At 61.2% G+C, this 16,668-nt stretch overlaps 1 protein-coding gene across 6 annotated transcripts in view; it reads right to left on the reverse strand.

Annotated features, from left to right (window-relative positions):
• Positions 1-595: 595 nt before the first annotated feature.
• TP73 (tumor protein p73) overlaps positions 596-16,668 on the reverse strand; it is an 86,170-nt gene continuing 70,097 nt past the window's right edge. For 2 of the 6 annotated variants that reach the window (XM_005544972.5, XM_074022574.1), the window contains 10 exons: positions 11,069-11,255; positions 10,372-10,487; positions 7,189-7,298; positions 6,639-6,781; positions 6,233-6,321; positions 5,001-5,122; positions 4,297-4,445; positions 3,390-3,528; positions 2,911-3,004; positions 596-1,733 (listed from right to left, as the gene is read on the reverse strand). In XM_005544972.5, the coding sequence (XP_005545029.2) occupies positions 1,401-1,733; positions 2,911-3,004; positions 3,390-3,528; positions 4,297-4,445; positions 5,001-5,122; positions 6,233-6,321; positions 6,639-6,781; positions 7,189-7,298; positions 10,372-10,487; positions 11,069-11,255 (1,482 nt within the window). In that variant the 3' untranslated portion in view covers positions 596-1,400. The remainder of the gene's footprint in view (positions 1,734-2,910; positions 3,005-3,389; positions 3,529-4,296; positions 4,446-5,000; positions 5,123-6,232; positions 6,322-6,638; positions 6,782-7,188; positions 7,299-10,371; positions 10,488-11,068; positions 11,256-16,668) is intronic. The other 4 variants (XM_065530899.2, XM_065530914.2, XM_065530920.2 and 1 more) reach the window with 2 other exon arrangements.

The raw sequence follows: 16,668 nt of genomic DNA on the forward strand, positions 1-16,668 counted from the left end.
CATTCCCTGAAAATACACGGTGTTTCAGACGCAGTCACTTGGCTGCTCACCACTCTCCACTGGCCCACCTGCCTGGAATGAAGGGCCTTGTCACACCTGTGAGGCTCCCTGGGTACTCTGGTTCCTTGTCCTGGAGCTGTGCTCCGGGATGGTCAAGCTCCAGCCACCAAGGCTCAGGCTGCTCCTCGTGGATGGAGGTGGCCCCAGCAGGGGCCTGTGCAGATACTGCCTCCCTGGGGCCCACTAACTCCCTGGGGTGCTCCACGAAGGCCTAGACGCCCCCTGCACCTACCTCAGTCTGTTCCCTGACTGCCGCCGCCGCCCCCTGGAAAAGAAAGCAACGCCCTCTGGACCTCGCAGTGGTAGAGAAGGTGGCCGCGGCAAGGGAGGAGCTGCTCCCACGGCAGAGCGTTCCTGTGAATTTGCCCTTCCCAGCGTTCCCTCTAGGCTTCCTCCCGCCCGGCCTTCCTGGGGACAAGTCCCGCCCACCTGGCTTCTCACTCAGCTTCCGTAGCCCGGCTCACGGGTGCTAGGTTGAGCTGGAAAGGGAATGTTGAGAAAGAAAGTTAAAAAAAAAAAAAGCTGACCCACCATGTAGAAAAGGGTATCATTTTATCAAATATTGACAATTTCCAGTCCTCTAAGGACAGGCTGTCCCTTTCTGCCCAGGGTTCCCCAAGGAGAGGCGACTGTGGCCAGGCTGAGGGGCACTGGCTGAGGCGGTACCAGATGCTTCCCGCACCTGGGAGGGGTTGTGCCTTCCCCAGTTTTCTCCAATTTCAGCAACACTTTGGTGGTTGTTAGGGGCAGGAAGGAGGTGGTCCTGCAGAATACAGTGTGCTGGGGGCAAAGGCCACTCCCAAGTCCAGCAGAGAGAGTCCCCAGCCCGTTAGGGACATTCCCTGAAAATACACGGTGTTTCAGACACAGTCGCTTGGCTCCTCACCACTCTCCAGAACCAAAAGATGTCGCAAAATACTTTTTGGCAGTCCACCAGCGAAGAGGATTCTTTCCTCTGGAAGGACTTTTTGCTTGATCGGCAGATGAGAGTCTCTAGGATGAGGCCTGGAGGTCGGAGCTGACACTGCGGTCCCCACTCACGCCTGCCATGGAGCACGCCCGGCAGTGGCAGGGCTGAGACTGGGCCGGCCCCTGCCCCGCAAGCCCAGCGTTAGGGCAGCTCCAGAAGGTTCTGCAGGTGACTCAGGCTGTCCGCAGGCGGCTTTGGTGGCTGGGCCTCTCCTGGGGCCGGTGAGGTGCCTGGGGATGGGCCGGACCTTGCCTTTCCCCGGGCACAGCCTGGAGGCCCTGCCTCGGGAGGCAGTTTTGGACACAGGAAGGAGAGCGGAGGCGGCCTGGGTCTCTGGGCGGTGGCACAGGCTCTGGCGGGGCCCGGCCCCTCAGTGGATCTCGGCCTCCGTGAACTCCTCCTTGATGGGCTGCTTGCGGGCCTTGCAGTCGGGTAGGTCGAAGCCGAAGTCCGCCCACTCGTCGGGGCCGGCGCCGGGGCCGCCGCGGTTGGGGATGGTGATGGTGTGGCGCACGCGGAAGTGCACGGCCTCCATGACCCGCTGGCGCTGCAGCTCCCCGGAGCCGCCGATGGAGATGGCGGCCGCGTTGCTGGAGCGGAGCAGCTGCTGCGCGGCGCCGTAGTCGTGGCCCTGCTTCAGGTCCTGCAGGCCCCGCCAGATGGTCATGCGGTACTGCTCGGGGATCTTCAGGGCCCCCAGGTCCTGCGAGAGGCCGGCGCGTTAGGGGCAGGGGGCAGTGGGGACAGGGAGAGCAGGGAGGGCCGCCCTGGGCCTGGAGGTCTGGCCACACCACACCCGGCCCCCACAAGTCTAACCAGAGTAGGCAGGAGAGGGGACGTGGGGGAGGGGGATAGCCCACCAGGGCCCCTCCTGGCCTGTGTGGGGCCTGGGCCCTGACCTCGGAGCATTAGACATGGAGCTCCCTGAGCATCTATCTACCTGGCCCTGGGGGAGGAACTGCCTCCCAGCCTCAGGGCAGGGCCCTCGTTGGTCTCCATGTCCCTGCCCCCCAGAGCAGATCCCCAGCTCATCCATGAGCTCCCAGCACCCTCTAGGCACCACACGAAGCACACACATGCAGGGGAGGCAAGGGTTAACACGTGACCTGGAGCTGGCTCAGCGTACTGGAGACAGGCTGCAGGGAGGGCGGTTAGTGGACACAGACGAGGCCACCCTCTGCACGAGGGACAGTTAGGCTGAGCAGGTGGCCCCAGCTCGCACTGACCCTCATCTCTGTCTGCAGCCCCAGGCTGGGGATGGTCTGGGAGGGGCCTTGGACCTGGGCTGCGGCACTGGCTGGGGGCGGGTTCCCGGCAGAGGCCTTGCTCTTCCTTGACTGAGAGTGTCCTGTGGTTCACACTGTCCTAGGCTACGAGCAGGCTTTGTACACCGCTAGTCTCACTTAACCCAAAGACAAGCCCGTGGCTGTTTAATCATGGTGCCTGCGATCAGCTCCCACAAGTGCCAAGAGCTATGTGGCCTCAGGTCAGACGCTTGCCTTCCCCGGGTCCCCTTTCCTCCGGGTGTAAATGGTGCTGAACTGGACTGACTCCCTTGGGGCCTTACATTCTTCTGTTCTTTGTGCCTTGGAAACAGCCCATCCCCTAAAATCAAAGGCACACTGGCTGCTGGGAGTCCGAAAAGGCCCAAATGACCAGTTCAGCATCCAGAGGCCTGGGCCTGTGTCCCGCGCCGCCAGCCGCCCGCCTGGCTGCGCCTGCCTGAGCTCTCAAGAGTCGAGTCATCACATCCACTTGCCCGTGGGAGAGGGTTTCCAAGTTTCCCAGCCACGAGAGCAAGGAAGAGAAGGCTCTTTGCCCTCTGGTCAGGGGCCCCTCCAGCTACTGCCTGTGCGGAGCGGGGGTCGCCCGGGCGTTACCTCGATGGTCAGGTTCTGCAGGTGGTAAATGCTCTGTAACCCCTGGGACGTGAAATACTCGATGCAGTTTGGACACCCCAATCCTGTTAAAAAACTGCAGAGAGAATTTGAGAAAGGAAGCAGCATTAGCTTCCGAGCACAGGGCTGTGTGAGCCCTCATCTCTGGGAGTGGCCTGGCTAGGGCGGAGACTGTCACTGTCTCCCTCCAGCCCACAGGTGGCCATGGCATCCCTCAGGGAGGGGACGTGCTCAGCTGGGGACAGGTCAGTGAAGACCCGGCTTTTGGTGTTTTTCCTCTAAGTGGACCATTTCCCCAGCATCTTCGATGCTCCTCGCCTGACTGCCCTCGCCCGCCTGTCTGATCTGGGCTTTGGAGTGGTGAGCACACAGCGTGGGGCAGGGCAGCTGACATGGCCAGAAGGACAGAGGTGAACGGACAGGGTGACAGCGCATGCTCAGGCCCTCGGCAGCCCACACACCTGACGAGGCTGGGGTCGGCGTGGTAGGGGGGTGGCGGAGTGCAGTGGGACCCCGAGACCATGGACTGGGTGCTGTGGCTGCTGCTCATCTCGCCGTTGGCTGGCACTGCATGGCCATGGTTGTTGAGCATCCCAGCGCCTGGGTGAGAGGCAGGTGGGGCATTCAGGGAAGCCAGGCCAGGCGTCCAGGTGCAGGCTCTACCCAGGCTCCAGACACCTCTGGACACCAGGGGAGCCACCCCAAGGCCTGCCGATGTGATGCTTGGCATCGCCCCAGCCAGCTGGAGGCTTGAGCAAGGGCTGAACACCTGGGGCCTTGTCTCCTAGCCCCGCCTAGTAGGGACGGCGATGACTGTGCGCACAAGGCACTGGGTCGTAAGGGCAATCACAGCTGGCACTGGAGTGCTCGCCGCATCCTGGGGCCTCAGGAAACACCTGGGGTGCTTGCTCGCAGCACTGGGAACATGCCTGGTCCTGCCCACATGAGGACCTTCCAGGGGAAGGGGGCCCAAACTCTATCCAGTGGAACCCCCAGCTTGTGCTGGGGTCCCTGAGGAGGTCTTGCAGCATTTAATCCTCACAAGGAGTGAGACTGGTACTTCTGTGGCCATTTGCCGATGAGGAAACAGGCTGTGTAATGTTAAGAGCCCTCCGCACGCTTCCTTGCCTGCCAAGAGGTGGTGCAGGCGTGTGGGTTCCACGCTCTTAACCATGCCCCCTCCACCTCCCACAGTCAGGAGTGGGCAGAGAGGGCTGTCCGTGGCTGCCCAGAGGGTAGAACCGCTGGAAGGAGCCAGCCACAGACACACCTGCCCTGGGTCCGGAGCTGGGTGGAGTGCCCTGAGCCAGGCGCCCCCAGTGGGCCTCCCCGCCCTGCCCATGGGCCCCCACTGCCCAAGGGACTCACCCACAGGCCCCAGGTTGGGTGTAGCTGCCGAGCTGTGCGGGGGAGGCTGGCCCACCAGCTGGTTGACGGAGGGCAGCTTGTTCATGCCCCCGTGCACCTTGTTCATGGGCGAGAGGACCGGCCCGTAGGATGGGGGCTGTAGGTGACTCCTGCTCAGAAGCAATGGCTTGCATGGGTGGGAAGCAAGGCAGCCTCGTGTCCACCAACCACCCACGCCCGCGATGCCCCCATGCTGCGAATGGGTGGAGACTCTGAGGTCAGGGAGTGGCTTTGTCCTCCTCTGATGTCAGAGAGTGGCTGGAGGATGACCATGCACAGCCACTGGCCCTGCTCCTGAGAAGGACACTGGCCATGGCGGGGCCGGTAGGCAGGGGGATGACCTGTGCCACTGGAATTGGCCTCTGGTCTTGGTGGGTCATGGTCACTCTGGCCACCCCTCCTGGCCTTTCCACCCAGCAGACATTTACAGGACCCCTCAGTGGCAGAGGCATAGCAAGGGCCATGGCCTAGGGTCCCAGGGCAGCCCCAAGTCCCACCAGGCTTCCTGGAGGAGGAGGTGTGGGGTGGGCCCCCTGAGCTCTGGACCCTGCTGCCTGTTCCTGGCAGATGATGCCTTCTGGAGGGGTTTCTGGTCCTCCTGGCCTTCTCCTGCGGGGTTGAGCCATGAGCTTCCCCACACCGATGGTGGGCTGGGGTTGACTCACGGCCTCTGTAGGAGCTGCTGCTGCTGCCGATAGGAGTCCACCAGCGGCTGCGGCACCAACTCCATCAGCTCCAGGCTCTCCTTCAGCTTCATCAGGATCTCGAAGTTCTCGCGGCCTCGCACCTGAGCACAGAGGAGCAGATGCTCTGCCCACATGCCCCAGACCCCCGCAGGAGGGAGGCAGGCGGCTGCAGCCTCAGGAGGACCTGGGCTTGGCAAAGCATCTGTCCTTTGTGGGGGTTCCCCGGCACCCCAGAGGCTCAGGATCCCCTGACCTTCTTCCCTCTTCCCATGAAGCAGGTCTAATTAGAGTCCATGACTCGGTGGGCAGGTCTGTCCCCAAGAACCATGCCTGCTCCTTGTGGTCCCTAAGCCTCCCTCTTCCTCCCCCACCAACAGATACTGTTTTTTTTTTTTTTTTTTTTTTAAAAAAAACCAAGTATCTCTCTCTCTTCCTTTCTTTAGACAGAGTCTTGCTCTGTTGCCCAGGCTAGAGTGCAGTGCAGTGGCATCATCATAGCTCACTGCAGCCTCGGACTCCTGGGCTCAGGTAATCCTCCTGCCCTCAGGTGATCCTTCTGCCTCAGTCTTCTGAGTAGCTGGGACTACAGGTGCATGCCACCACCACACCCAGCTAATTTTTGTAGAGATGGGGTTCTCGCTATGTTGCCCACTTTGGTCTCAAACTCCTGGGCTCAAGTGATCCACCCACCTTGGCCTCCCAAGATGCTGGGATTACAGGCATGAGCCACCGCCCCCAACTGGGGCTCATTCTGGAGCTCAAAAACCTGAAAGCTCACATCATGGAAGATGAATCCTCGCCAAGCCTGTGCCGATTTAATTCACCTGTTGGAGGCCACATGTGAGAGGCACACTCAGGGGGTCTATGGCCACGGGTCCTGGCCAATGTTAGGGTCCTGGATTCCTGCTGAACTTCTACCCCGGTGGACTCCGCACCACCCCACCTGTGCTATGTACACATGGCTTCATTGTAAATGGCATGACGCTGGGTTTTCGGGACTGAGGGGACTCTCAGGGATGCCCTGCACTTGGGCCCTGCTGGTCTGGCTCTTGCAAGCAGGTTCTGCCCTCTGGACCCTCTCACGCAGGGCTGGGTGCCTCCCGCCCCCGCCACCATGGTCTCCAGGGTCTCTCCCCATGGCCCAGCCTGGGTTCAGCAGACGACAGAGGTGAGGCAGGTCTCCTGGCCGCTGTACGGGAGTGCACACTCACCTGCAGGTAGTACGTGTCCTCGTCTCCGTGCCGCCGCTTCTTCACGCCGGGGCCCAGGGCGGGGACGGCAGGGGGGCTCTGCTTGAAGGCTGGAAGGCCAGGCAGGGCGGGTGGGGTGAGGCCACCCTCCGGGAGGAGGGAGACCTGCCCCACCCTTGGGGCCAATAGATTCTTCAGGTGGGTCCGGTGGTGAGCAGCCCACAGGGATGGGCAAACCTGCAGTGCCCCCCAGGCCTGGACAGGCGACTTATTTGGGGGCTGCTCTCAGGCTCCGTCAGGGAGGATTTTGGGTCTGGGGGGCCGTTTGGGGGCTGGCCCTGTCCCTGGGGCCCCGGCTCGCACTGCGTCCTGCCAGCGTGTCCCCTTCCCCTCCCACAGCATCCAGCTCCCCCCGCCGGCTGCTCACCGCGCTTGCCGGCAGCCCCGTTCTTGGCGGAGCTCTCATTCAAGGCCTGCTGCTCCCGGTAGTGGTCCTCGTCGGCTTTTCGGTCGCGGCCAGGACAGGCGCAGATGCGGCCCTCAAAGGACCGGCGGCCCAGCACCTGCCCACTGTCGGGTGGGCACGGCCAGAATTGTGAGCTCAATCCTGCCCACCCTCAACCTGCCCACCTTCCCTGCCCACCTCGGACCCTTCAGGACCGGCCTTGCAAGCCCTGAGTCACCGTGGAGCGCCCAGTGCCGGCAGCGAGTGTTCCCACCAGAGGGAGCCAGAGGCTCAAAGCTGGGAGGCTGCCCTGAGACCTCGCCCGCCCGGGGACTCCTGCCTCCCTCCAGAGGCCCCGCTCCTGCCCAGGCAGGCCCTTCAGGCCAGAGGGCAGTCCCTTCCTCCAGCAGCACAGCCCAGTCTCCTCCCCGAGCTGGCCTCGGCATGCAGGTCTCCATGACAGCCCCCCTTCTCCCGCTAGCCGTGCCTGCCCAGCCCTGTCCCACCTCCACCCCGTGTGCCCGGGACTCACTCCCGCGTCTCCAGGGTGATGATGATGAGGATGGGCCGTCGGTTCATGCCCCCGACACAGCTGCTGTTACACATGAAGTTGTACAGGATGGTGGTGAATTCTGTCCCCACCTGCACACGGGGGAGCAAGGAGAGGGGGGGCTAGCATCAGCATGCATCCCCAATCCACTAAGGTGGCAGCCCCCAGCTTCATGTCTGGTTCTGGCTCAAGGTAGGCAGGGGGATGCCCTGCTCTATAGTTTTTGCCATCTGTATATCTGTCCACTCATCCATCCATCTACCCACCCACCCCATCTATCCATTCATCCATCCATCCATCCATCCATCCATCCATCCATCCATCCACCCATCCATCCATCCACCAACCCCATCCATCCACCCACCCCATTCATCCATCCATCCATCCACCCATCCATCCATTTACCCATCTATCTATTCATTCATCTATCCATCCATCCACCCACCCACCCACTCCATCCATCCATCCATCCATCCATCCATCCATCCATCCACTCCCCCGCATTTATTATCTATCCATCTATCCAACCATCCATCCACCCACCGATCCATTCAATATCAATCCATCCACCCACCCACCCACTCCATCCATCCATCCATCCATCCATCCATCCATCCACCCATCCACCCACCCACCCTATCCGTCCATGCATCTATCCATCCATCCACTCCCCCCATTTATTATCTATCCATCCACCCACCCCATCCATCCCTCCATCCATCCCTCCATCCATCCATCCACTCCCCCGCATTTATTATCTATCCATCTATCCAACCATCCATCCACCCACCCATCCATTCAATATCAATCCATCCATCCACCCACCCACCCACTCCATCCATCCATCCACCACCCACTCCCATCCATCCATCCATCCATCCATCCACTCCCCATTTATTATCTATCCATCCATCCAACCATGCATCCACCCACTCATCCATTCAATATCAATCTATACATCCATCCAGCCACCCACCCCATCTACCCATCCCTCTACCCAACCATCCATTCACTTACTCACCCACCCCATCCATCCATCTACCCACCCCATCCATTCATCCACCCACCCACCCACCCCATTCATCCATCCGTTCACCCATCCATTCACCCATTCACCACCCCATCCATCCATCCACCCACTCACCCACCCCATTTATCCATCCATCCGTCCACCCACTTACCTACCCATCCATCCATCCATCCATCCACCCCAACCACCCCCATCCATCCACCCATCCACCCACTCACCCCATCCACCCACCCATTCATGAAGATCACTAAACACCAAGCACTGGGCTGGTTCTGGGTTCTGGGAGGGCTCAGACCTGGTCTCTGCTCTCAGAGCAGCACAGAGTCCTGCGGTCTGTTTGCCCCAAGCTTCTCCCCTGACACAGGCTGGAGGTCAAGCCCAGATGCTGGGTGTGAGTGTGTGTGCCTGCACAGATTTTGGGGGCCTATGTGTGTGTTGCATGCTGTGGGCTCATCGGGGCAGAAAGAAGAACCAGAGCTGTCCCCAGCGAACCCATCCCCAGCACACTCCCGTTTCCCAGGGATTTTGCAGTACAGCTGAGACATGAACCAAAAATCTGTTTTGTTTTTTTTTTGTTTGTTTGTTTGTTTTTTTTTTGAGACGGAGTCTCGTTCCATTGCCCAGACTGGAGTGTGGTGGCACAATCTAGGCTCACTGCAAGCTCCACCTCCCAGGTTCACACCATTTTCCTGCCTCAGCCTCCCGAGTAGCTGGGACTACAGGTGCCTGCCACCACGCCTGGCTAATTTTTTGTGTGTTTTTTAGTAGAGACGGGGTTTTACCATGTTAGCCAGGATGGTCTCGATCTCATGACCTTGTGAGCCGCCCACCTCGGCCTCCCAAAATGCTGGGATTACAGGCGTGAGCCACCGCGCCCAGCCGTGAACCAAAACTCTTGATCAATGAGTATCCCCAGACCACAATGTGGGCAGTTTTCACATCACCCTGGGGACAAATACATAAGCCATTCGGGGTTTGGGAAAATCTCGGCCTTTCTCAGAACTGCTGTCACACGGCAGCCACCAGGGGGCGAGAGAGCTCTGCCTTCCTGGCAGGCCGGGGCAGGTGAGGGTGGGACATGGGTTTCAGGGAGCCCTCCTGGGCCCTGGTTCTGCTGACATAAGGGGCTGCTCTTAGAGGATGGTGGGATGGGGACCTCGAAGGGGGCCTGGGTACAGGGTAGAGGGTTGTGGAGGACCTGGAGACTGGGTACAGGGACAGGAGCCTGGGGTGTCCTGGGGGCCTGGTACAGGGATGGGACCTGGTGAGGGAGGCTGGGGCTGGGTACAGCGTGGAGCCTGGTCTCAGAACCAGGTACAGAGAAGGTGGAGGCCTGCCATTGCCTGCCTTTCCCTGGGGGCCTGGTACCCACTCCTCACCTGTTCTGCCTCTGCCCCACCATCCTGCAGCAACTTCAAACCCTCTGTTTCCCCCTACCCCAGCCTTTCACACCAGTTGGGCCCCACATCGGCTCCAGAATGGTGTCCCAGAAACTTCTGCTGCCTTTGGGCCAAAGGTCAAACCCCCCAGCCTCTCCGTGTCCCCTTCCCTCCAGCCTGCATGCCCCCCAGTTCCCTGCAGCCCCCACCCACATGGTGTCCAGTGGGGCCTCCCGGCTCTCCGCCCTGCTGACCAGCCTCAGCCTCCTGCAGGCCACCTCTCCTGGGCCCCTGGCCTGGCCTAGGAGTCTTTCCACCATCCCTCAACGCCCTTCGTAGAATCTGCCACCTCTTCAGGCACTGTTGCTGGTTTGGTTCTGTCCCAGCCAGACCAGGGTCTAAATGGGCAGGGACCTCCCATCTCCTGAATCCGTGTCTGGGAGCCCCAAGCCAGAGGCAGTGTTGGGCACCAACGGAGGGCAAGGCTGAAGACCCACCCCCCACTATGGAGCGGGGCACACTGAGGCCCTGAGAGGGCCCGAGGCGGATGTGGGGCCAGAGCACCAGTGTGCACAGTGGGGCCTGTGTGGGTGAGGGAGTCCCTGACACACACTTAACACAGAGCAGGGAGCCCCGGACAGACGCCGCGGGATGGGCAGATCAGCCAACTGAGGAGGGACAGGGGCTGCCTCAGGGGACCCCACACCCCGTACGGCTGACTGCAGGGCCCTGGGCACAGCCTGGCTCCCGGCCTACCTGTGGTGGCTCATAGGGCACCACGACGCTCTGCCTGCCGGTGACGGGGTCGTCCACATACTGCGAGAGATTATTGCCTTCCACACGGATGAGGTGGCTGGCTGGGGCAGACTGTCCTGCCGGGAGGGGGCAACACTTCAGAGAGGTGCACAGAGGTGCCCACCCAATGCCAGGTGCAGAGAGGTGCCCAGCCGGTGCCAGGTTCAAAGAGGTGCCTACCCATGCCAGGTAGAGAGGTGCCTAGCACTGTGCCAGGTGCATCGCAGCAGAACTGAGACCACCAGGCCCAGTCCATGGGCTTCCAGATGAGGCTCAGGCCGGCTGGCAGCCCTTGTGCCTGGGGATGCCTGCCCAGTGGCTCTGCTCCCTGATTCTCCTGCTAATCCATGGGGTAGCCCATAGGCCTTGCCAGGCACACTGGAGAGAGGGGCTATGGCACATAGGATCTCTGGAGCCCCAGAAGGCCGCTGCCCCTCAGACTCTGCCCAGACCACTTGCCCCTGCCCAGGAGCATGGGCCCCCCCAGGCCCCAGTCAGAACTGGGAAAAAGGGGGCTGGGGGAGGCACCAAAAGCCCTCCCAGGGGAATGCTAAGCCCATGCCATCAGCCCCACTCTCTCCCAGCTAGGCAGCCCCCAGCTGTGCTGTGCAGGATGCTGGGCAAAGTGCCATCAGAGGGGAGGAGTTGGGGGCCTCACCTTCGTTGAAGTCCCTCCCGAGCTCGTGGTTGGGGCAGCGCTTCACGATGTCGGTCACGTGCTCCGCCTTCTTGTAGACAGGCATGGCCCGGATGGCGGTGCCCGGGGGTGGTGGGGTGGACACCTTGATCTGGATGGGGCACGTCTTGGCGATCTGGCAGTAGAGTTTCTTCAAGAGTGGGGAGTACTGGGGTGGGGGAGAGGGAGCAGGTGAGACTGGTGGTCCCAACTGCACCCCTGTCCAGGCCACCCCCCATCGGGAGCCACGTTCTCCCCACGGGAGCCCCCTACACAAGCCCCCGATGAAGACCGCCCCGAGCAGCCCCTCTGCTGAGTCCCTGCAGGTGTCTGTCCTTCGAGGTGCGAATCCAGGCACGGCTGCCCTGGCACCCACTCCACAGCCATTGGGTCATTTGGGCTCCATGACAGCAGGGGTGTGAGTGCCAGTGGCAGCCAGGTGGAGAGGCTTTAGGTTTATGGATGGGGACAAGAAAGGCCAGGAGAGCAAGAAGGGGCTGCTGGAGACTGAGGGCAGGAATGGGGGCTGGGAGCCAGGCCTGCGGAAGCCATGTCCCCGACTGCAGTGCTTTGAAGAGGTAGGTTTGCAGCATTGAATCTGTTTTTAAGACCAGAGCTAGGCTTCTCTGGCATTTGCACAGAGCAGGTAGTTAATGTGTGATGGGCTGGGTGCCCACGATGCATTCAAGCTTCCATAGAGAGCTCTCTGGGTTGGTGTGTGAGTGAAGGCCTGTGAAGGTGTGAAGGTCTCTTATGGCCTCAGCAGCCCTGGTGACTCTGACACCCTCTCCTGCTGGGGCCACCAAGTCTGAGCAGCTGAGCCAAGCCCCAGTATCCCCAGCTTGGGACTCGAGGAGCTAAAAGGTCTGTCCGGAGCCGACATGGGCCCTGCTGTGGGAGGACTGGATGACATCCTTCCTGATCCAGCCCCTGCAGAGGCCTCCAGCATCCTTGCCCCACAGGGCCTGGCTGCCCATCTGAGGACCCAGGCCGGCCCTCATGAGTTCTAAAAGGGATCCCGCTGAGGCTGCTGCAGGGGCGTCCACTCACTTCCAAGCTGGCTGATTTGCCAAGTGTCTGGCTCCTGGGCACCTGCTGGGAGTCCTCATGCCCTCTCCCCACAGGGCCATCAGGAATGATCCCCGGTCTCAGGTTCAGAGAATGACTTCTGCTCCCACCCCATGCCCTCTGCGCCCCTCACCAGCCCCCGATGACAGAATCACAAGTCACTGCAGCCGCAAGTGCCCTGGAGAATGTCGCATCGCACTCCACCATGGAACAGTTGGGGAAACTGAGGTCAGACACAGGGAGCTACTGGCAGAACCAGGAAAGCCCTTTGCCAAGGAAGATAGGGAGCCCTGACCCCCTGACCCCCACTGGGCACCCGTGCTGCCTCTCTGGCCATCAAGGGACACGAGGGGCTCTCAGGAGCCATACAGGTCCTTGGTAGGTGCAGGCACACGAAAAGCGAGGAAAGAAAAAGGAGGAAAGAGACAGGGGAGATGGAGCTGATGGAGCCTGCGAGCCATGGTGGGTGGGGCCTGGGTCTGCAGCACCCTCAGCACCCCTGTCTGCGCAGTAGGATCAGTCCCCTCTTTGATGAGTTACTTGGGATCCCCGAATGGGACCCAGCCAGGAACGCTGGCCTGTCCCTGCCGTGGGTGTGAGGGGACTGCAGGCACAAGTGGAAGGGGGTCTTTCAGTGGCCTCCTCAGGATGGGAATTGGATACCAAAGGGCTGGCCCCTCCTAGATCCTCCATCCATCTGGAGCCCCTGGAGCTAGAGTGGCTCCACTGCCCCTGCCTGCGACCCCCGCTTTGGGCACAGGGCCTTAGGCAGGAAGCTGCCCATCCCCAGTCCTGTTAAAAATGCAGAAAGGAACCATCATGCACAACCCCGAAGGCGAGGCTGGGCGCTGTTTAGAAAAGCAGGAAACAGGTCGGGTGCAGTGGCTCACGCCTGTAATCCCAGCACTTTGGGAGGCCGAGGCAGGCAACTGAGGTCAGGAGTTCGAGACCAGCCTGGCCAATACGATGAAACCCTGTCTCTACCAAAAATACAAATATTAGCCACGCAAGGTGGTGGGCGCCTATAGTCCCAGCTACTCAGGAAGCTGAGGCAAGGAGAATTGCTTGAACCCGGGAGGCGGAGGTTGCAGTGGGCCAAGATCTCACCATTGCACTCCAACCTGGCTGACAAAGCGAGACTCCATCACCAAAAAAAAAAAAAAAAAAAAAAAAAAAAAGGAAAAAAAAAAAAAAGGAAAAGGAAAGCAGAATCAGCCTTGCAGAGCCAGCAACCCTCAGCCTCAGCCCTGTGTGGGTGACTGCCCTGGACAATTGGAGCTGCAGCCTTGGGCACGGCAGGAAGGACGGCAGTCCCCTTGTTGTGGGGTCAGTCTGGCTTCCCTGAAGGTGACCGCTGACGTACAGTGTCCCCACCATTACAAATGCCCCCTTTGCTCCCCACAGCATCACTTGGGAGGATAAGCGGGTAGCCCCGTCCCCAGGGCACATGGGAACAGCTCACAGTTCAGATCCTCTGAGACTTAGACCCACAGGAGACTCAGACAGGGCTCTCAGCCCGACCTTGGAGTGGACTGTGTCCAGACACTGGTCTCGTGGACAAAGGCCCGGCCTGAAGCCACACACCATGCGTGGTCTCCATCTGTGCTGGCTGGGGACAGAAAGAGGAGGTGCCAGGTGGTGGCAGGCTCTTGTCTGCCAGTGTCCCGAGCAGGGGAGAGGAACACAGGGCCTGCAGCTGTGTCGCCAGGCTTCTCTGAGGCCGCCCATCGCTGAGCATTTACGGAGCACCTCTTGTGTGCAGAGAACACAGGCCCCCTGGAGTTTAGGTACCTGGCTCTGTCCCCCTCGTCTCTCCTCAGTAATGTGTAGCAGCTGGAGGTATGCAGTTGGTACTCAATAAATGCCATCCATCCTAGCCGCTCCCTAGGGAAACCACAGAGCAGGGAGGAGGTGACAGACCCCCCCTTGAAGCAGACCCTGGCCGAGGTGGCTCAGGTTAGAGTCTCAGGGGCATCAAAAGGAGAAGGGCCTCTGAGGTCTGGCCTTGTGGGTGGCAGTTTTGGCTCTGTGCTCTCCTGCTGGGACGCCTCGAGCCCCTGCACAAGCCTCTCCGCCTGCATCTGTGACTCACTGCGTGTCCCCTGGGAACACAGTGGCCTGCAGGTGTCAGTGGCTACTGCACCCTTGTCATTCTCAGCACCAGGTGAGGAGGTGTTGGTTGTGGGGGGCTGGAGGTACACATGCCCCGTTCCCCCGCAGTTCCCTGTCTGGGGCTGAGTCTCCCGAGGCGTCTTCCACCCTGGTGCCCCAGTCCACGGCCTCAGGTGGGGGTCATTAGATCCACCAAGGAGCCCCAGACACTCAGGGGGAGGGGAGGCCTCCTGGGCTCCTCAGTCGGTTGGACACATATGGAGTAAGGCTCTGGGTGCAACCAAGCCTGAGGGCAGAGGCCCCGGCAGCCCCCACTCCCTGACAGCCCCATGGAGTCTCAACAACGTGAGGGGTTTCACAGCTCCTGCCTGGTCCCTGCAGCCCTTCCCCTAGGCCCCTGCCCCAGCACCCCCGGCCATAGTCCTCTGCGGAGCCTTAGCTCCCGCCCGCCAGCGTGGGCCTCAGGATCAGCCGTGCTCCCATTTCACAGACCTACGCAGCAGCAGCCTCTTGGCAGCGCCCTGCTGAGCCCGCCCCGCTCCCTCTGGGGCTCCAGGCAGGGTGAAGTGGCGATTCCTGCTCTGGAAGCTGCGTGGTGGGGCGTCCCAGGGCCAGGGCACACGAAGTAGGTGCAGGACCCAGTGCGTGCTTCTGTCTGCACTGTCTGAGGGACTCCCGTCGGCATGAGGTCTTGGGGGCCCAGGCGCGGGGAGCACTATGGACGCCCAGCCCCGCCCCGCCCCGCCCCGGGGAGGAGCTTGGGTGCGCGGGAGCTGTCCCTGGTACCTGGTGCAGGCGGCGGCCGGACCACCTACCCCGGGAAGTGGGGGCTGGGACTGGAGTGTGGAGTGACCTAGGTCGACCTGGGCCAGTGGTGGAGGGAGGCCCAGGCCTCAGGGTGGACAACAAGGAGGCCACTGCCCTCAGGCGATGTGAGCACCTCTCCTCCCCTCTGGCCGGTAAGGCCACCAAGGTCCTGGGCCTGGCTCTCCTCCCCACAGGGGTGTCCCCAGTGCAGTGCTCACGTGGCCTTCGGGGCACACATGCCTGGCACACCTCACCCTGGCACCAGCTGGACCCCAGGTGCCCAGCCTGGCCGGAGTTGGGTGACCTCGGGGGGGGATGTCTGTGATGTCCCCTGTCCTGGCAGCATCTGGGGGTGGGACATAGGTGGCCACAGGAAGGAAGGGAGCCCTGAGAGATCCAGGTCCTTCCAGAGGGTGGCTGAGCCCAGGACGGCTTGAGCGCTCCCCCAGCTCTTTCCTCCTATCTCCCCAGCAGGCCTCTGGGCTTCAGGCCTGGGATTGGCCCTGTGGAAAACAGGCAGGAGGAGGAGGACTCCGGTGGAGCCTATTCTATAGGAAAGGTCACGTGGACACGCTCCCTCTCTGCCGCCCCCCTCCTACCTTCTCCTTCCCTAGAACCGCTAGATGGATGTGTTTCAACAGATTCTGAGCTGATAAAATCGTATTTATCTTCGGCTGTTGACACGGAGCCGCCTGGACTTGCCTGCCCAGGGTGCATGCGCCATCCTGCTTGCAGGAAAGGGTTTGCCCAAACGCCACTGCACCCGTCCCTCCCCACGCTGCCGGCTCCTCTCCGACCCTCCTCGCCTTCCCCTCCTCCCCCGCCCCAGTCCAACATGGGCCCGGCCTGGCTGGGAGCCCTGGGCCTGGCAGGGCTGGTGCGGGGGTGGGCGAGGGGCGGGTGCGGCGCGGGGCTGCTAATTTCCTCATGCCCGCTCCTCGCTCCCCGGCAGCTGGGTGCCCGGCACGGGCAGGTTTGGGCAGGAGGACAGCGGAGAGGTGATAATAACTTGTCTGTCATTTTCCCGGGACGTGTAGCATCTTGCAAACCGCAAATACCGTTAACCAGTGTGGGTGAATCTGTTGCGACAGATTCTGGAAGATGGGGCCTGCGGTGGGGGCTTTTATTTTTTAAATGGTTTTTTTTATTGCCCACTTTTATCCACTTTCGTTGCTTGTGTGTGCATGTGTGCGTTTAGGGGCGTGTCGCTCTCCTCTCTAGGGTTACAGGCCTCTTTGAGCCCACCCTCTGCCAAGGCCATGGACCCTTCCTCTCCCTAGAAAAGCTCCTGGGGCTAAGCCACAGAACCCTTGCCATTAAATTCATGGGTTCACAGATGGACCCCCCAAAACACGTCCACGAGCCAGGGTCAACAGCCTGTGGATTAGGGTCCTCCTGGGTCCCTTTCTCCTTCTGAGAGAGGAAGGGTATCCTCGGGTGGCAGCCACAGGGCCCCCTCGGTGACAGCCCCCTTCATGGGAGGCTGTGGCCGTCACTGGTGCACAATGTCACTGTAACCCTCAGAGAGCTGCTGGGAGCACAGGCTGGGCTCTGACAGATGTCAGAAAGGCCTGGCCAGATGTCACAGGGCTGGT

This window comes from Macaca fascicularis, chromosome 1, assembly GCF_037993035.2.
Source record: "Macaca fascicularis isolate 582-1 chromosome 1, T2T-MFA8v1.1".
Lineage (NCBI taxonomy): Eukaryota > Metazoa > Chordata > Mammalia > Primates > Cercopithecidae > Macaca > Macaca fascicularis.